At 39.0% G+C, this 21,124-nt stretch overlaps 1 protein-coding gene across 1 annotated transcript in view; it reads right to left on the reverse strand.

The window, feature by feature from the left end:
• Positions 1-21,124, reverse strand: part of MMRN1 (multimerin 1) — a 46,422-nt gene that overhangs the window by 22,767 nt on the left and 2,531 nt on the right. The window contains exons 2-3 of the mRNA XM_062575028.1: positions 6,799-6,918; positions 4,253-4,359 (exon numbers count right to left, since the gene is read on the reverse strand). Coding sequence (XP_062431012.1) covers positions 4,253-4,359; positions 6,799-6,918 — 227 coding nt within the window. The remainder of the gene's footprint in view (positions 1-4,252; positions 4,360-6,798; positions 6,919-21,124) is intronic.

The following is a 21,124-nucleotide window of genomic DNA, read 5'->3' on the forward strand; positions in this document are numbered from 1 at the left end:
TCATCAGCATCTTAGCAGTGCATATGAAGACCAATAGATTATATTTAAGGATGATATAATATGTTTGAATTTGTAAATTAATGCAGGAAGTAAAAATTAGGACAGGGACTTATAAGATTAATTATCATACAGACTGATATTTTCATGGAATCTACTGGAGTTGTCCAGTTAAAAAAAAACCTCAAATGTTTACAATTTCAACAGCCTCTTATCTTTCTGTGGCCATGATTGTTGACAGGAGTTAAATACTTGCATTCAGCTCAATTCATCATATAGGCTTTATCAGGTGGTGATATGAGGACATAATCTATGACAAGGGAGTCAGTTACTTGCCTGTGATAAAGATCATCTGATCGATGTCCTTTTATTCTTTCATTTACCAATCTTTCTGCCTCTCCCTGTGCCCTATTCACTAGTGTTACTGCTAGACACCTTACATTTATATATATAAAACATTATCCATCTTATCTTTAATCCTCCCTATTAAATCAAGCGCCTCATTCACAGCTTCACATTGCAGAATTCCCAAACCTTTGGGGTCGTTTTTATTCACTTCTCAAGTTTCAGGTATATATATTTATCACTGTCTGCTTGTTTTACTACACTGTTTTTAAGCTGCTTAGATAATTTGATCTCTGTAAGACAAGAGGCATACATATCACCCTTTTGGACCAAACCAGCAGCCCCACTGATGCATTATCCTGCTTTTAACAGGAACAAGGACTAGGCAGGGATGTGCATGCACACCTCCCTGCAAACAAAAGCTAAAAGACAAAAACCCATATCGTACAGTTATAGAATATCATAACCATATGGCAAAGGTACTTCTTGGGCAGCCTTAGAAAACCAGTGTCTCCGCTTGTGAAACAAATTCAGAGCAGTCAATGGCAATTTAACTTCTCCTACATCATTCTAACGTGCCTCAAACCTTTTCCAAAAGAACCACCTTGAGACAGTGTAATCACCTCATGTGGTGATTAAGTCTTATGTGTATTGGCCCTGCAGCTGAGATCCCCATCCTGGGTGGGAAACAAAAGCAGATGTGATGGGAGCACCGGACAAACAGGAATACATATAGTCCCTTAGGTTAGACACAGTAAAAGGATGGCTTATATTTGAGAACAGTTAAAAATTGGGTATGTTACACTCAGTTTAAGCTAACCTTCAGAAAAAGAAAACAAAACTGAAATTAAACTTCTAGATCTATTTTACAGGTGTCATTTACAACATGAAAGCAATAACAAAGAAAAGCTGCATTTTAGAAATGCTGAGCAATGAAGAGCTCTTCCTATTCCTCCAGCAGCTTCAGGGTGATCAGCACTTCTGAATATCAGATAATGCACACAGAAATCTAATGTTAAACTCCTATCATTGAATATATTGGCCTAGATGTATAATTTATTGTCCCATGTATTTTTAAACACAATGTGCAAAACGATTTCAGGGAATATTAAAAATATGGAAATTGGATCTTTTTCTCTTAGTATATTTTCAATGAAGCAGGAGTAGCTAAAGGGGAATCACCGAGGGGAGTTTCATAGTTTCCTTCTATTTTGCCTTATCATGCTTCTGTATTTAAAAGTGAATCACTGCCTTTTGTGTCTGCAGCACACCACACAGAAGAGAGCGCTTGCTTTTGGAGCAGAACATTTTAGAGCCATCTACTGGAGAAATATCACTACAAGGTTAGAGAATTCAGTGCTAACAATGGTTATGATACTGTCAGCAATTTTAAGAGCTGTGTGCTCTAAACCACAGCTTGGGTAGAGGAAAGTGAATCCATGCACATGAAGTCATCTCAGCTTCCCTCCATAGCACAGCTGAATTTGAACAGTGACTTGTGAAGATGCTTCTTCTGGTTCTTGAAATCATTTGTGGCACATTCTATAGTATACATAGACCATACACACAAGAATGAACTGAGAGTTCTCACCATTCCCAACACATTCTAATAGACATTTGCTCTGGAATAAGCATGAAAGTTGAAATATAAAGCTGCACTTGGTAAAAATGAACTGTGCAGCTCAGAATGACAGACACTTTCATTTCAGCAATTCTACTCCCACTTAAGCATTTCATATTCTCAAATAAACATTTTATTTTGTTGAATAGTCCAGAAAGTCTCAAACTAAGCTGTTTACATATGGTGGTATTCTGTAAGACTTGTTAAGCAAGGAACAACATGGACATAGATTACTTATTACAAGACTTCCCTATAAAGTTGCATTGTCCATGCTGGATTAGGATCCATGTCATATCTCAATTTGGTCATGTGCTCCCACGTGGCAAATAGAGTTGGAGACAGCTGAATGCCTGTCTCCTTCAAGAGGTTCTTATCTCACTAACTACTGTCACCTGAAAAAGGTATCTTTAATCAAGCAATTGCAACAAGGTTACCAGATCTGGTTAACAAATGTCTAGTAATAGCTATCAGATGGTGACAATTTTTTCCTGCCTAGACTGTAAAACTGAAATCACTATGCATGATATGCAGAAACTCCTTCTGGTTTAGCTTTTCTCTAAATTAGTGGTTGTTACAGCTAGCCCATATCACCCTAACGGTGCCTCCCCAGGATCTAAAGCATACTGTCAAAATACAGCAGTTCCCTTAGCAAAGAAATAGTTAAATCACTTCTGTTTTCTGATCAGCGAGGCCAAGGGGAGGACTCTGCATAGCACCAGTCAGAGCTTACAGAGTGGCTCTCCCTGCCGCTCTATAAATGGAGTGCCTGAAGACAGGGCTGCAGGGATCCCAGCTGCTCAAGTTCATTAGCTAAAGTCCCTTCTTGGGAATTGAACAATGCAGGCGGGGCTCGTGCTGGTGGTCTGTTCCTCCTGGGAGGGAGGATTCCAAAAGCAGGGAAGAGGAATATTTCTGACATAACACCTTTCATCCCAGTCTCTTTAAGCACTTCTACAAGCATTAATTAATTAAATCTCCCAGTGCCCCTGTGAGATAAGTGTCATCTCAATTTTCTAGATAGGTAAACTTGGGCACATAGATTATAAGTGACTAAGTTATTCAGCAAGTCAGAAGAGGTTTAAGAATAGAACCCGAGATCTATTTTCAAGCCCATTGCTGTAACATTTAACAACTTGTATTTCTTTATTCTTATTTTTACACTGTCACTACAAGTTGTTTCATCTTTTTTCCTGATCAGTGCTTCCCTGTTGTTTTGATGCTATATCAGTCATATGAACTGCACTCTCCCCTCTCTTTTTAATCAAGTTTAAATATTTTTGGTTTAAAGTTTTTTTTTTTTTTTTTTTTTTTTTTTTTTAAGAAAACCTTTAAATCATTTGATCCTCACTCACTGGACAGCCTTGCTCACTGACTGAGCCCCACATTAATATCTGGCTCCATGCTTAGTTGCACAGAAGAGAATTCCATGCCTGCTGAGATTCTCTTCAGCATTGATATTTCCCTCCTGGATGTGAATAAGAGCGATTTCTCTTCATTCCTCTACATTAATTTTTAATCACAGCCTCTACTCTGCCACTGCTGATTGAATTCCCTACCACATCTAATGACCTTTCTTGTAATATTCATTCATTTAAAGTGTGTACACTGATGCCATATCTTATTTTTCAAGGGCAGCTTTAAGGCCAGGAGCAAAGAAATAGCTATTACACAGATGTTAAACTACAGTACATTGCCACATGTTTGATCACCAGGGCCATTATAAAACATTCCATTCTGTTTAAAAAAGGCACAATTATGCATGGATCATGTATAACATCAAGTAAAATTCAGCCACTGTTGAATTGAATAACAACTTTTCTATCCACTTCAGAGAGAAACAAAGTTGGCAGATTTTATTACATCTAAAATATATTCTTAGAACCTGAATTTGAAAGCAAAAAGCATTACAGTGCTGCAGACTTTTTATAGCAAGTATTCAATGGAGGACCTAGATTTAACATCATCAAGACTAAAATATTCAATAACTAAAAGGTCAGAAGTAGTGAAACACTGAATGCAAACTCCAAATTTTAGCAAAACAGAATCAGGTTCAAGATTATGAATTTTATTTAGATTGGAAGAGAGGAAAGGAAACTCTGCTCATCTACTTTGGAAATTCATGCAGGGTCACAGTCAACATCCCAAAATGTTTTAAGCCTACTATGCATTTTTCCTGGCTTTGAATTAACAAAGAGTTGTATCCATTTTCAGCAGAGCCATCTGCTCTCAAATCAGATCGTATTGTTTTCCTCTGTGGAAGTGAATAGGTTTCAAACCACTACAACTCACTTTTGGGCTGACAGTTTTGTCCGCTGTACCCAGGACAACACTTCCACTCCAGTGATGTCACTATTTTATGTTTGATTCTGTAGGCTTGAAGCATTGCTGTCTGAGACCTGTGAAACAAATATTTTAAACCTATTTTAGGTAACTGTAAAGAAGCTGTAGTATACATATATAAACAATGATACTTTAACATGTCAGGTATATTCTTTCATTGACTGATTGAAACTAAAATCTCCGGGTTTGGAGCTTCAACAGCAACCAGAGTTTTAAAATTGCAACCTTCATATCATCTGGATGTATCTTAAAGGAATCTGATGTCTATTCAGCACTACCAAACTTTTCCCCTGGATATCTTATTGAGGTGCTCAACACTACCAACTGTTATGGAAGATACTAATTATTTTATCTACTAAACTGGACAGTGAGCCAAAAAATACCATTGTGAAATCCTGGCTCCTTTGAAATCAGTGGTAAGGCTTCTGCTGTTGTCTGTTGGGCCAGTCTTTCAAGATGACTTTACATTACATTAGCTGATTTTAAAGGAGATTCTAAACACATTAACCTCAAAATGTGAAGATACCCTGTCTGCAAGTTAAGTGAAGGATGTATAGGTATAATTGTGATGCTTCAGTTATTACTGTTAATACGTAACTGCAGAGGCAGCAGCAATCTTGTTTTGTTCCAGCACATTGTGTGCCCTGCCTACCTATGCCAGTTCTTTTTAACTTTAATTTCAGGTAAGTCAGTTTAGAATGAACCTGCTGCAAGAGGGCATACAACAGAAAAAGCGACAGCAGGTCTGCTTGCCACTTTTAGTAAGTTAAATACAAAGTTAGAATAAAGAATATCAGAGAGTCCTGGCAGTTGCTAAATGCTATTATGGAGAACATTTCAAAACTCAGTAAATGTGAAGATAGAAGTGCTATAGAATCTCTGGACATGCAATTCTTTAAATCTTTGCAGAAAGAGGACAAATTTGAAGACTAACACCAACTATGTCATACCAAAAAATATCTTCCCAATGAGTTAAAGAAAAAATACCTCCTTGTTTTACACTGCAGATAGCCTTATCACCCTTCCACACAGGATACAGTCTTCTACTTTTAAGTTTATAACACTTGCCAGGAGCTTTACATATCCCCAGTCAGCCTTGCCTCTGAGAAAAGGCTTTTTCAATAGCAAGAGTGTAATAAGTAAGGTGAACTAGAAGTGAGAGCACTCCTCCTTTTTCTTCCATCTATATGGATGCTAAGAGTGCCATATTCTGCATTAGCCTAATCTATTCCTGAAAGCACTCAGAAAGAGGCATCCATGAAAGGACTTTTTCAGGAATAGCTATTCCAAAATAACTCTTCATGTAGACAAGCACCAGAACTGTGTATAATACTTATTTACAGAAGCAACCTGAGGAACGTATTTTCTTAAAAAAAAAAAAAACTCAATTATTCCAAAGATCAAATTAGGAAAAAAGCTGGTCAAATGGCAACTGTAGGGCTCATGCCACAACTATGGCATGCTGTTGGCTCTATCTCAGAGTCCCCAGATACTAAGGATACCATACTCTGGGTTTCACAAAGCCTTAAGCATGCTCTGCCATACCACCTAGAGGATAATTCTCAGAACAGTCATACTGATTGTTCTAACATACATACTGAGAGGCTTCTGAAACTTTCAAGGGATAAATATTTTACAATCTTTATTTTGTCATTTCAAGGTGCTGTTTTCCAGTCTCACGTATTTAAATCCAACCTCATTTACTGAGGTCTGTACATATGTAGAAACCAATTAGGCATCTAAAGGACAACATGAATATGCTTAGCACAATCTTTATTTAGAAGTTATGGCCAGACCTATTACTCTGCCAGGTTTACTGACAGGACTTTGTTGGGTGAGGCAAGGATAAATACCCAGTAGATAAATGAAAAGATTTATGCTCTTCAGGGAAAGCCTTATGCTCTGACAGTACACAAATTTGAGAAGCTGCACAAAAGGGATTCTTTCTCACATGTGCTTTAAAGCTCCCTGCAGAACCTCCAGAGGTGAGTGGGCAGCAGACCTATTTGAAGGCTTTGTACTAACTAGAGGGAGTAGGAGTGAAGGCACACCAAGTCCCTACTGTGGGAGCTCATGGGCATTTCCCAGCTGTAAGCCACTTGTTAGGATGAGACCTGGAAGTGAGCTAGTCTGCTTCCCCTTCTCCTCCGCACTCACTTTCACAGGAAGAAAACCCAGTAGGTATGTGGGGACAACAGGATCCAAAACTTGCTCCAGCAGGCTCCAAGCTGGCTGATTAGGTAAGGTAGGTGAATGTACATGGCCACTTTCTGGATGTAAAAACTGGTTGGAGACCAAAAGTTTATACAACTTAACTACCCCAATTTAATTTTTTAAATATTAGTACTACAAGCTGGATAGAAGAGGCACAATTGTATTTTTTCATGTGAATATATTATCTCAAATGCATTCTTGTTTTCATTTGAAGTCTCAACTGTATAATTGACAGCTGGAGATAATTAAAGTATTTGCAGATGCTTTGTAGTTCTACACACCTCTGAGCACAGGATCCAGCAAGCCATGTGCAAGGCTTTGCTCTGGCTGATGAGAAGGTTTCCAGGTTGTCCACTACTACTGTAGGTAAAAGTCTGGTGTAGACATAAGCACACCAATTCCTGTAGGAGACAGAAGGTAAACAATCAGATATACAAATAGAATTCACCAAAACAAGATGAAGACATACTTGGAGAAAGATGAATCTCATAATTAATGAGTAGGAAAAGTTATGAGAATTAAGTTTAACTTCTCTCACAAACTGCCCAAGTAATCTTGCCCATTTAGTCTTCATGCTTCAGCTACCCACTAATGAAGAGAACATTTGATCATTCCCTCCTCTCCACCTTTGCCTACTTATATTGGGAATCTAAATCTTTCTTAGTAAGCGTTTGTGGAGCACCAAGTACAAAGAGGCCTTTCTAGACTGCAGTAATAGCAGATCTTAAAATACACCTACATTTCAGACCACAGTAACTATTTCTTCACAATTCAAAAGGTTTCAATAAAGTTTATACACTCATAACTATCCATCCCTTTATTTTATGGATGGACATTTCTCCCTTTCCCAGCAAAGGCTGAGTACAGGTACATTACATGACTATTTCGCATTGCACTCTGACACCAAAGCCAGCCACAACGTGCAACAGCTCCATGCCAGCCTGTGCCCTGGGAGTTTCCCCACCACCACCACATCACATATGAAGTGATCAAACTTAACTGTAGCACTGAACTTGAATTGGCAAATGTAAGGCCAATTTTTGAAAGGATTAAGATGGTTGGAAGAAACAACAAGCTGTTATATCTGATTTCAAAACCAGGCAAGTTGGTAGAAACTATAGCAAAGAAAAGAATTAAGTGGTAATTATTAGTAACATAATGACTCAGAACAGACTTCATACAGGAAAATCATGCCACAAAGTTTATTGGCATTGAGTCATAAGCATGAGGGCAATTTTCAGAGGCTTTTGGCAAGGTCACTCACCAAAAGCTCTTAAAGAACAGTAGGCTGCTGAATAGTGAGAAAATAGGTACTCTTGTAGATTAATAAGGCATTAAATGAAAGCAGATGACAACCAGTCAGCCTTCTCAAGAAAGGGTTTAGCAGCAGAATCCCACATGAATCTGTAATAGACATTATATTCATTAATGATATGGAAAGTAGTCAAGTATTTTTTTTTATATAAATCATTTTGGGTAGTAAACCTAAAACTGATCACAAAGAATTGCTGAAACATCATGATACTGAGTTTCCAACTAAGTGACAGAAAAGAAAGTCATAAGGCAGAGTAGTACACAAAAAGACAATCTTTTACACACAGTATGATGATACCCCCCTCCATCAACTATGGTAGGAAAAAATGGGTTGGAGCTATTGTGAATATCTCTTTGAACATGTCAATTTGATACCTTCTGTCAGTCAATTAGCAAGTCAGCTGCTTGGAGTTATGAAGGAAAAAAAAAATAGAGAAAACAACCAATATTGCTTCATTACGTTAATTCCTTGTCCCTGTACAAGAACTTATGTTTAGCTCACAATATTACATTTTGAATACAGAATGAAGCTATTGTGCCTATATTCTAAAAAACAGGAAAAGATTCAAATTGAAAGGACAAAGACAGGTGAAATAGAGAAGCTTTATAGTACTCCAGTTATCTGAGATATTAGGCAGTGCCTGACTCCTTCAAACTAGAAGCCTTGAGGGATGGGAAATCATGGAGGTCATTATTCACTGTTTGTCACAACAGAAGACCAAGAGGCATGAAAAAAAAAAAATCAGGCCTAAAATAAAAAGAGGAAAAGATATTTTTCATGAAGTTAGACTGTGTGCCAAATTTGGATATTTTGGAAGTCAGAAAAGATAAAGAGCAATTGATTTCATGAAAGTGTCATTAGGGCTCTTTAACATAAAGATGCAGATGTAATCTCTGGGTTACCAAGTCCCTCAGCTGCAGACTGGAAAGTATAATGAAGAAAGTATCATTACATATTTGCCCCTTGTCTCTATCTCCTGCCCCTACCCCTCCTCAACCATTTACTCCTTTCTACTGAAAGACCACTACTGGTCTGGCCATTCTTTGGGTGATACACAGTTTCCTTGTTAATGCTAAATGTACTTAAGTTTTTATGCTACATACGCTTAGTTTTCAATTGGGCAACTAAGTGACAAGATTCACAGCACTGATGAACTTGCAAGTACTTCTACATCAATATTCAGGTATGAGAACTAAAAGCTTGCCTTCCACTGTCATGCTCTGATCACACTACTTGCTTTCAGTTGTTGTAGTTCTGTAAGCATTTCATAACCAAGTAGGGATACACATGCACATGTATATTTATATGTATGCATATAAAAATATAAAACCTAGCCTGCCCTAAAATCAGTATTTTGCTATGAGCTGCTCACAATGGAAATCAAAACATACTTTCAGACATTAGCTCTATTTACTTAGTTAACATTACTACACATTTGCACTGCTGCAAATAAGAGCAATTGTAATCCCATAATGACTGCTTTTGCCTTCAGATGTCCTACTGGTGCACTACTTGCATCAAATTTGGTAGTGCTTTATTGGAAAACTATTCCTGAGAAAACACTAAGATAACCTAACAAGAAAGATATTAAGTGAAGCCACTATACTGAACCTCTCAGTATTTCTACTTTTAACACCACATTATGGTACTTCCTTACACAATACACATTATTTAATTGATGAATAACGCATTTCATGTGAGAGCTTTTGTTGTTGAATCTTTGATCTGATCTCACCCACTCACTCACCACTTCCTGGAGCTCTCATTAGGAGATTTTTAAAAATGGGTATAAAGGAAGCATCAGACAAAAGCACAAGCTCTTTATGTTCTCTCTTCTCTGGCTACAGCCTTTTGTCTAAGTTTAATACACAGTTTCTAATGTATACATGCTTGCTAAAGATTAAGTTCAGCTCTAAACCATATGCTTAAAGATTACATTCCCCTCTTACCACCCTCTGTGAGTCAGAAGTCCATGCCACTTTATTGTGTTACAGACACATAAAATGGGTAGAATTAAAAAAAAAATATGCTTTGAGTTTCACAAACAGATCATAAGGCTACTTATAGGAGCACTGTAGTTGGAGTATATGGGCCATACACAATCTCCTGTAAGCCAAAAGCATAGACTAGTAATAATAGTAACTAAATAGCGCTACCTTCAGTAAAATACTGTCAACAGTTCAGGACACAAATTAAATGACAGTGGAGAAAGTGCAGGTAGCTTTATCCATTCCAGTATATCTTTGGAGAGAAAATAGGTACCTCCTCCCACTCAGCATTCAGTTAGAACAGGACATGATAAGGCACCTGCTGGACTCTTGGTTTTTAAGAAACATGGCCACAAGCCCAGCTCTTCCAGAAGACTTTCTTGCTGAGCATTAGGGAACAGCAAAGGCAGAGCTACCTCATAAGCCAAGTACTCACTGAGAGGACACAGTCCCACAGCACCAGGACCAAGGGAGCAGAGCAGCATGATAACAGCAGCAGGTCCTACTGACAGCCCAGCAAGCATCAGGTAAAGGCCAGGTAACAAGTCAGGCCCAAGTTCAAGCCAGTAAAGTTAAAAACCAACTCAGGAACAACACTAGAGACAGGCACTCCTACAACACAGCCCAACCAGCAAGCAAAGGTCCAGGCCTGGGTTTAAATAGAGCCCTGAGCAGGGGGTTTGTGGGGGGATGTTCCAGGTGAGGCTGCTCAGTGTAGTTAACGCCTATTAGTGCCCTCAGGGACTTGACACTGAGCTCCTTTCTCACCACAGAGAAAGGCTTCCTCTATGTCATAGCTGTAGTGAGGATTCTGCATATTCCTCCTGAGAATAAAAACTGTATTTTTCTCTGAAGCATAGCAAAGAGGCGAAGAAAAAAAAATCTCTTAGTGTATGAATAGAGTACTAAACATTTCCTCTTAACGGACAGTGATACTGTGCCAGACTGACAGTGGTTTATTTAAGAGGAGCTCTGACTAAAAGTGGTACTTTGCTTATGATTTGAACTTGGTACAGAGAATGTAAAATCTGAATTCTTGAATAAGTCTTAGGAATTAACCAACAACGTGGAAAGCCTTATCAGAAGATGTCTGAAGTGACACCACCATCTCAAGCAGATATTCAGTATCTCACCTCTTGTGCAGTGTAGGAAGTTAGTTGTCCGGAAAATTAAGAACTAACAGCTAGCACCTTAGGCAGTTAAGTCCCTCAACACATCTGCAAACCAAGATCCCCAAAATAGGAGCCAGATTTCAAAATTTGGCAGTAGCAGTTCATCCCCAACTGCAATGAACCAGTGCTGTGGGTAAGACTTGAACTCCTACCTCCCCAACCTGTGCTCCACTCTCATGCGTAGGGCCCTACAGCTCCCCAGAGAAGGGGACAAAGCAAAGGAAACAGCGCAATGTTACCAGTGCAGATCTTTCTGTGCTGCATATTATTTAGATATAACTTTTGATAACAGGATTCATTTTACATCTGAACAAATGTTATCAGTGAAAAGATAAAGAAAGCAGTCATAAAAAGCTGTTGTAAAAGCTTTGAAAGGCCTGGAATACAGGGAGTTGAAAAAAATCTACTTTTAACATGTAAATTTACTAATTATCATAATGATTGAGAGTGGCTAACTTCAAGGTAGCAGCTACCGGATCTTGCCCATTTGGAGATACACTCCAAAGGAAAAAAGCAATACAATGCTGCCCAAATACACCGGTTAAGGGGTGCTGTTGTTTTTGCAAGATAGACTAAACTCTGATCTCCACCAAAAATTTAACTGAACTCGAACAGACTGTTTCTATTTAAAGTAGTTAACTCATTCTTAAGCTACATCAGTGTAATGTCTGAAGCTGTGGTTCTCTCATGGGCTGGCAACCTTTGATCAGACTAAATTGGAGAAAACATCTATGGCAAAAGAGCCCCTGGTGTGACTTATAATTAGGTTTATGCTACCAATGAAATAAGCTCATTAAGAGATGTTAAGAATGTAAATATAAGTTTGAAATCAAATTGTCAGGAAAAAAGGTAGATTTGAAAATAGAAGATGAAGTTTGGCAGAAAGACTATGACAGGCTGTGTTAATGCAAAGGCAGAATACAAGACAACTGTTTTGCATAACAGGAATTTAAACATGAAAATCCTCTTTACTTTTCATAGAATACTATATTCCAGATTAACAACACAGGCTTCTAACATATAGATTTTGTTGAGAGCTGCAGGAGCCTGTTGCTTCTTTTGCACTGAGCCTGATTTCCATCAGGAAAGTTATATTTAAAAGCAAAACAAAATCTTCCGAAAATACAACAGTTTTCTCTACCCTGGAGAAAGCAGTGCAAGTCCTTAAATAGCATAAAACCCATCTGACAGTTTTCATCCTTACCTTGTATGTTTTGGCCAGGAAAAATCACTGATAGCAAAGCATGGCAGACTACCTCTGAGTCCTCAAATCTTTAAACCAGCCTCTTCACTTGTGGTATTTGCAACACGATTTTCAGCTCAAAGCAAAGTATTGCTACCCCAATTCTATATTGAGTGGTATATTAAGAGTTTGACCACATCTGAGAAGCAAGGCTTAGTAGTAAGTGCAGCATGCATTTCCCTCCCAACTAAAATGTATGTCTATGCTGTCATGTTAGCAGTCCAGAGTCCTGTAGGTTATATGGCCATTGCAACTTCGAGGTCTTGAGTAGCTTACAGGCTGTGAAGTCTGCATACATGGCTGGAGCAAAGGGCCTGAACTTGGGAAAGTATTAATAAAACCTAAATGAGGTTTCATTAAAAAAAGCCTTTAAGCCTCTATATAGCTTTCAGGATCCTACAAGTCCTATACAGCCTTTTCAGATTTTGTGTTAATGCTCTACTATGCAAGTTTTCTTCTCTTCTGCTTACACCAGTCCTTCTTCCTTTTCCACAGAGAAAAGACGCCAATGAAGCATTTCTTTATTTCTGTAAATGGTCAGAAAATAGAAAGGATGCAGCTTGGATATAACTGTGATACGAAAGCAGTTTCAGGGCAATTGTAAGCAAGCATTGGCCACACTGTGTATCCTGTGCAGTGACAAACACACTGCCCAGTCTACGTGAGTATGTACTAATAACACATTTCCCTCAGTTGGAAAAAAAAAAAAAAAAATCTGAAAGTAAAAGACGAATTACTGGAGTCTTTCTCTGTATTTAGCTGCCTCAAGTGATTTACATTAATTTCCTGATACAATGGTATGTCAAGTGAATTACTGGCATTTTTCTACTTCAGAAGGATACCGATCCCCAGACAGAAGCACCTTCTTTCTCTGTGGAATAAAACCACGCAGGCAGTTGAAGTCTGCCTGCGATGCATAGCTAGTAGACAAATAGCAGCTGTGTCTCCACAGTTGTTATTTTCTTACTGTTGTTTATCCTAGGAGCGCCAGCAAATATGGTTTCTTAATTTACCACACGGCTTTCTGAAGCCGGACTTGGCTATGTATGACGAAAAAGGCACCGTGTGCTGCCGCAGCAGCTGTGAAGCCGCGTGTTCGTGTCCCCTCCGTGGGGCCCGGCTCTGCGGCCCTCCCGCGCAGCGCCAGCAGGTGGCGGCCCGTCCCCGCGCAGGCGGGAAGCCGCCGCCGCCGCCCGTCAGCTCGCGCCTGCGTAACCGGCGCGGCGGCGGGAGCTGCCGGGCCGCTGCTGGCCGTGCCGCGATGCCGCTGCTCGGCCGCTTGCCCAGGCCCCGGGCGGCGGCGCGGCCGGGCGCGGCGGCGCCTAAAGTTCGCGCGCAGCGCGGGGTAGAAGCCGCGTCGCTTCACAGCCTGCGGCGCCGGCCCTGCGCGGTCGCTTCCATCTGCGTGTAAGCACGGACCGCGCTTTTGCACAGGTCTTGTGCGTGGTTCTGGAGGCACACAAGAGGAACACCAGCGGCAGCCAAAACACGATGGCTGTAGATTTTGTTCCGCCTTACGTTAGCTCTGAAAACTGGTTATTTTTACCCACGAGTAAATCAGATCACTCAGCTTTTAATAGAAACTGTATTGAATCAGCACAGCTGAACATCACTGAATACGGGGTTACCGTGTAGCTAAAGGAATACAAAAGGACCTGGAGCGAGAGCTTTTGCTAAAGCCAGTGTGTGACTTGGTGGCCATGCCTCACTGGGAATATATGCAGTGGATAGGTGTTTCGTAGAATAGTTTACAAAATGCAAATCCTGACTCTGTATTTGTTCTCCCTTTCCATTGTCCCCTCTGCCTAGGCACAGAGTCTTTGGCAAGGCCTGGAGCAGGAGCCGCACAAGGCCAGGCTGAGGGGCTGGGACTTGTTCAGCCTGGAGCAGGCCATCTTCGGGGCATCTCACAGCAGGAGACCTTTGAGAAGTCGGACTCAAACTGTCTGTAAGAAAACACTATTTCCCAGTGAGGATGCCAGGCTTTGGAAGGGGCCCAGAGAGGCCCTGCAGTCCGCATTCTCAGAGGTTTTGGGGGCACAGCTGGACAAAGTTGTGAGCAACCTGGGCTGCTCTCACAGCGGGCAGGAGCAGAAGGCTGGAGTACAGACCTCCCAAGGTCCCTTCCAACTCGAATAGTTCTATGGTTCTGTGATCCTTTGATCTTTGCTCATCTATCTGTCTATCTATCTGTTGTGTGATACAATTGTTCTTCTGAATACAGTAGTTTAAATGTATTCTTATATAAAAACGTACACTGACATGGTGTGGCAGAAATCCCACGACTGTAAAAATTCCATGTTTTTAAGCTAAGATCCTTCCCAGTCTGAAAGGTTGTTATACCAGGAATAACATATAAGCATAGTATGAGTAAGGCCCTGAATTTAGGCTGTTTAAAAGTACATTGCTGTGATTAATTTAAAAACATATTTTCGGTTTGCTTTAAAATCCTGCCAAGTTTTGATGAGGAGAGAGAATGTTGACTGGCATAATGTAAACACACAGATTAAAAGGATAGAAGCACCCTAACAATTTTTTGCTCTTGCTTGGGAGATCAGATTTTGGTTTCCAAAACTCTTTTTAAACTCCATTAGGTCATTAAGGAGACTTCTCACCTGTCTGATTATAGCAATATGGTAGATTATGTGTCTTTAAATGAATATCAGAGATGTTTCTAAAATATAAGCTCTAGTTCAAATGAAAATTGTAGACCTGAACCAAAATTGATTAATTTTCTATGTTCACTGCTCTGCTTCCTTTCATCTGAGATGTATGAATCTACTAATTGCATCTGAAATAAAAACTGTTGAGGAACTGACCATGAACAAAAGTGAAATTGAGAAATCTGTTTTCCATACTGAATGGAATTTAAAAAATGGACAGTCTCTGAAAAGTGCATTTGACTTGAAATATAGTGTAGTAGGTGAAACATGTTATGGGATATGTTTTTAGCCCTGATAACAGCTGACTTGTTGACATGGCAGTATCAGGTGTGGGGAGTTAGAGTGTTTGGATTGTGAGTTTTTTTGCAGGATTCAGGGTCTTGACACTTTGTCCTGCCTGTTTCAAAATACAAATTCTACTGTCATCATTCATTTCCTTTTTTTGTATGTACAGCGCTGGAACCTTGGACTGTGAATGGCCTTTTTGTCCCATCCAAATTTTTATTTACTCTTGTGAGCAATTGCATGTCCTGCCCTGTCCTGCAGCATTCATTAACAATTTCCACTTATCTAGCATTTCACCAGTTTAGTATTAAAAAACTATCTTGTTTCGTACCAGATCAGCTCTTTCAGACCTTATTTCACAGAGCCCTCAAAATAATCAGAATTTCTCACAGATAGAATTTATATTTTGAAAAGATATCCATTAGTCTGGTTTCAGAATCATACAGTAAAACACATTTGAAAACCCAAACAAATTACTTTTTAAAAGGTCTTAAATCCAAGGTTTTACTTCTGGAATATAAATTTATTTTCCATCATCTAATTGCTTCAGAGTTCAAATTTTGTTAAACTCGTCCTGTTCTGGTTTACTGACACTATTTCTCAGGTGCCATTCAGTGGTACATGTTTTCACTGTTTTGTTACTCTACAGAAAAAGAGATTTCAATATGGATTGCAATATGGCAGAAATACTGACAACATCAGAAAAAAATCCCATCCCAATTCCAGGGGTGAATGTCACTCCTCTATTAATCACTGTTTATAGTGTTGTTTTGGGCAGCTTCTCTTTTCTTATTTAGCTTCATCAAATGGTTAAATTGCCTTGCCAGTTGCTTTGTACCTGGTTTGCCACTTACTCATGCAGAGCTGCATTTTTGCTCTGTCACTGATTGATTTCTGTGGGGCTCTTGAACAAAAAGAATCTGAGCAAAAGTCCATGAAATTCAAGGTGATTTTTCCCAGACCCTCCAGCAGACTTTTCTTCATCACCTATGGTGTTACTTACCAGAGGTGTAATACAGAATACATGCTTTCGTATTTAGCACTAGAAAAATTATCTTCTGAGTCCCTTGCATTTTTTAGTTAGCAACACAAATAATGCCTTTAGAAAACATATGGGGACACCTTGCTGCTGTTCTTTTCTTTGCCACATTTATTCTAGGATTTGGAGTGTCAGTTTTCTAAAGTGTTAATTATATTCAGATTTGTGAGAATCCATATTCTGTGTGCAAATCTGAGCAGATGTTTCTGGTGTACCCTAAAGAAAATGCTGCAAATAATTTAATGTTTGCAGTGGCCGAGAACTAAATCCTAACACTGTGTCCAGTTTGTTACTGTAATCCTAATCTATGCAATGGATGGAGAGACGTTAACAAGAAAAGAAAACAGTCTGTTCTTAATCCTCGCTGCACCAACAAAGAGCAAGAGCAAAGATAAGCATAATAGTACTGCAGAAGTTAGTGTAATGAGAAGAATGAAAACCTTTATTATTTTCATTACAATTTTGTGGACTTAGAAAGGAAATTGTCATCATAGTGGTGCCTTACCTAAATCTGATCAGAGGAAAACTAAATAATCAAACTGTGAAGAAGCTAGGAGGAAAGGTGCTGGAAGACTGGTAAGTACCTTGCTAGCATGTCAGAAGTGGTGTGGATGGAGATGTGTTCCTGCTTTTTTTTCCCCCTAGTGCTCTGTTTCCTGTGCTATTGGAAACAGTCTGTAATGACTCTGCAGAGCCATCATTGCTGAAAGGTTGAGTCTCAGAAAGCCAGGGCTTTGGATTTTGTTGTTTTCTGAATTTTTTGTTTGGTTTTAGATACTATTATTATTTTCACCTGCATTTCGAAATTGTATGGGTATCTTTTTACCATTCTCTCCCTGAAAGATAAAAGATCCTAAGAATTGCTCTGTGACGCTGTGCAAGCTGTGTATGCCATCTCCTGCAGCGATTCCTTCAAAACTAGGTACCCGGATCATTTGTAATATGAACAGCATGTTGGAGCAAGTAGACCCTTAGTTCATTCTGTGCATGGGACATGAGTAGTGGGAAAGATTTCCCCAATGCCTATTAGGACTGATACAAATGAAACCTCTGTAAATAATACTGACCATATGCAGCTGTTGCCCCATACAAATATTGCTGTTCAGTGTGCTGTAGTACCTAATCTGTACAGTGCAGCCTGGTTCTTTTGCTAGTTGATACCTGCGCTCTTAGTAGCCCATTAACTGTTTTACATTTGTGCTCTGCAGAAAAAGAGCTCCAATCTTTAAATATGTCCCTTAAAATTCTCTTTGGACACTTCAATCTTTTTATCACACTGCATACATCATTATAAAACTACACAGTTATGTCTTTTGCCCTTTTCATTCTGTAGATGAAGTATCAATAAAAATAGTGGGTACCAGTACCTAGCTGAATGATTTGCTTTGGTCTTTAGGACTGTCGTGGGAGTAACACTGTGTTTAGCTTATGTTCAGCACATTAAATTATGGGCTAGTAGCCAAACTTCAGAAGTACTTTCAAGAACCTGACACTGTTGGAAAAGAGGGAATCGTTGCACATGGTTGGAATACATTATTGGGAAGGCAAAACAAACTGCTTGTCAAAATTCTTCTGACACATAGCTACCAAAGCAATGTAGGTACTAGTATAACAGGTTCTTCCTTCCAGGTTCTAGTGAATATACCTAGTATGGAAGAAACCTATGCCATGCATCACTTTTATTTATTCTAAATACACAGCAATGCAAAATCTTCAGAAGTCCATTCAATAATTGTTCTCTCTGCTCCATTAAAAAGTGACATGATCAAAAGAGACTGTGAATCTGGAATTAATCAGGCAGTTAAATCAGGTTTCTCTGTCTTGTGCATTTGAACTATCTCCTGAGCTTAGCCATTGATTTTATTTTAACTATACATTAGAAATTCTACCAAGCTGATAAGGGCAGAAGCAATTTCCAAGGAGTAATCCAGAGGCCTGGTCATGAGAATGAAATATTTCAGCACTCACACAGCATGTTACAGCAAAGCAAATCTGTCCCTGGTGCTGAGATTATTAAATCCTTCTGTGCTTAATAAATAGTATCACCTCACCATTACCCAAGGTAATGGCAGGGGAAGTCCAGGAAGACCTTCAATGGATTCATGATAACCGGAAAATTTGGAATATGCTCATACTAAAAGAGTAATGCTGAGCTATCCAATAATGTGGAGATTGTGTGGTTAATTTATAGCCTAAATAAATGCCTCATGGATTCAGGAAGTGCCTTGAATAGTAATTAATGAAATGGGGTTCAGAATGAAAGAATAAGTGTACCAGTCTCAGGACTTAGCCTCAGACTTGCTCCATAGTCCTACTGTTATTTAAGCTGCTTTATATGGTAAAATACTGCAACAGTTTTTTCTCTATAGATTGAAAAAATTGCTTATCTCACATTAAGTCAATTGAAAAGGATGTAGCATCAGTTTTCTTCTTAGATACCAAAGTGTACCACATCTAAATTTACTAAACTTTGAAAAAACTCAAGTCATGCTCTATCCCTGCTGCTGAGCCGCAGCTCTATTTTTCCAGCATTACTCTAGCTCACACCTGCAAGCCCTTTGACAGAAACACCCTCTGGTTTAAAAGGCTAAACCTGTAAACCTGACTCTTACCCTCCAGGTGTAGTCAAGTAGTCAGCCATTATAGTGTAGTAGGACGGGGAAGCTTTTTTTTTTTTTTTTTTTTTTTTTTTAAGGAGTTGATATATTTAGATTTCTCAGAAGTAATGTATTTCCTTCTAAGGTCTACAAAAAGTGAACCCAAATGGAAAATAACAAAAAATCAAGCGGTACTCTAACTCACTCCTGCCTCAGGCTTCTCTGTAGATCTCTTATTCTGTTGGACATTCAGAAATTGGAAAGTAAGTACTATAAAGGAATAATTTTTCTATACACATAGTGAAACTTACTGTTCCAGGACTTTCTTTGGGGATTTAAAAAAATGTGATAAGGTATGAATCTAGGATATTGATATAGATAGCATGAAAATTTGGAGATGACAAACTAGAAATACTTTTTTAAAAAAAAAAATGTAGATTTGTTTGTAGAAACATAATCCTTGTGTTTCAGAGCTCATCAGAATCATTACTGGCAGTGAAGAAAAGAGTTTTCTTCAGCTTGGGCCATCCCAGATTTCCTTACTATGAAACTTCCTATCCTTCTGAAGCCTTGGCTGCAGACCCTCCCAGAAGAAGGGATACCTGACCAGAGAGATCACTCTTCTGAGATGGTTTGATAGTGTGTATGTTATGTTGCTGACAAATGAACATTAAAATGAATGTCTCACTTAAAGAATCTCTAAGTTAGGTACCTATTTGAATGTTAACTATAAAGCTCTTCTAACTTACTTAGAGAGCACTATGGCTCTCTCCCTCTGTTGCCCCCCCCCCCCAAAAAAAAAAAAAAATAAAGTCTACTAGAACCTGAAAAGCCAACCTGAGTCAAGGTTTTAAAATACAGGTTTAATCTTTTGCAAAATTGGTTCTGTTTCACTAGGGAAAAAAAAAAACATCAATTTCTTCTGACAATTCCAATACTCAGCCTGTTTCTTCAGTATCAGTGAAGCGAAACAGAAAATTGTGAGGGCCCTGAGTGCAGTAATGGGCACTGACCTGCCTTCCCAGCTGGAACCTGGCCCTGCCCCATCACCACAGAGGCTCCTGGTCTTTGGGGGTCTGAGCTGCTGCTAGCCTGCCCTCCTCCCTCACTGGTGTCGGTGGGACGGATCCTGGCTGGTGAGGTAGTGCCCTGCCAGCACAGGGAGCCCCAACTCACCCCCAGCGCTCTATCCCTTAGAGAGCAGCCAGCCCTTGCTCTGCTCTGAAAAGATTGTTTAAAACCTCCAATTCAGTGTTTTAATTTCTTTTCTACCATAAAATAATGGGTAATTTTCCTTATCACTATATTTGAAAACTTGCTCTTCAATTCTGTGTGTTTTTAATTCAGTTTTTATACTGGTCTATAGCTTTGGAGCAGAGCCTCTTTCTAAGTAAAATTATTGCTAACAGTGAGTGAATGCAAATGACTTTAAAAAGTTAGAAAAAATATTTTTAAAATGAATATTTTTCAGATAGATTCTCTATTTATATTTCCAAATCACATTCTTATGATATCTTCTCATAAATTTTGCCAAAAAAGAATGAATTTTAGAAGGAGAACCAGAACTTTTTTTAATCTAGTCCTAGTGTCCATGTGATATGTATATATAATATTGTCCTCAGATAATCTAGGATAGAACTAAGTGAGGGAATTCTCATAGTAATTAAGCTAGCAAGGCACACAACCTATCTCAGGAGGAGGATATTTGGGTAATTAAGCTTGTACATCGGACACATATTTTATCTTGTGGGTTATTTGATAGCCCTGGAGACTGAGTTATTCTCTCCATCAAAGTACGTGTATTACTTTTTTTAAAATATATTTAAAAAGAAAAAAGAGCACATGCTTTCCTTTCTCTCCCTCTCATCTGTCCCTGAACTCTCTCTATTGTTCCTTCTATATGGAACCTCTTGATATCAGCATCTCTGCACATATGGTGGCACAATGGGTTGCTGTAAAGAATTAGAGTCATGCCGTTCCTACAAGGTCACCAGAAAATTCAGGTTAAAATGCAGATTATAACCAAATGATTGTCTCAGTTCAAAGTAAAACCAAAAAGCAAATTGTGCTTCCAAATTTCCTCAGAAGTAGTATACTTCACAGCAACGAAATCTGCTATTGACTCATTCATACTAGCGTTTTCAGGCATTAAGTGAGTAAAGCTCAAAGAAAGCCATGTGTCTTTATGGGAAGTTTTACAGCATCTTTATTTGCAATAAAGATGCAAAATTAAAAACACCATGGAAATGGATTTAGTGCGTTGGCAATAACACTTGCACATAAATAAAACCACATGTGCTTTTAT

The sequence above is a fragment of the Rhea pennata genome, chromosome 4, assembly GCF_028389875.1.
Source record: "Rhea pennata isolate bPtePen1 chromosome 4, bPtePen1.pri, whole genome shotgun sequence".
NCBI classification, from domain to species: domain Eukaryota; kingdom Metazoa; phylum Chordata; class Aves; order Rheiformes; family Rheidae; genus Rhea; species Rhea pennata.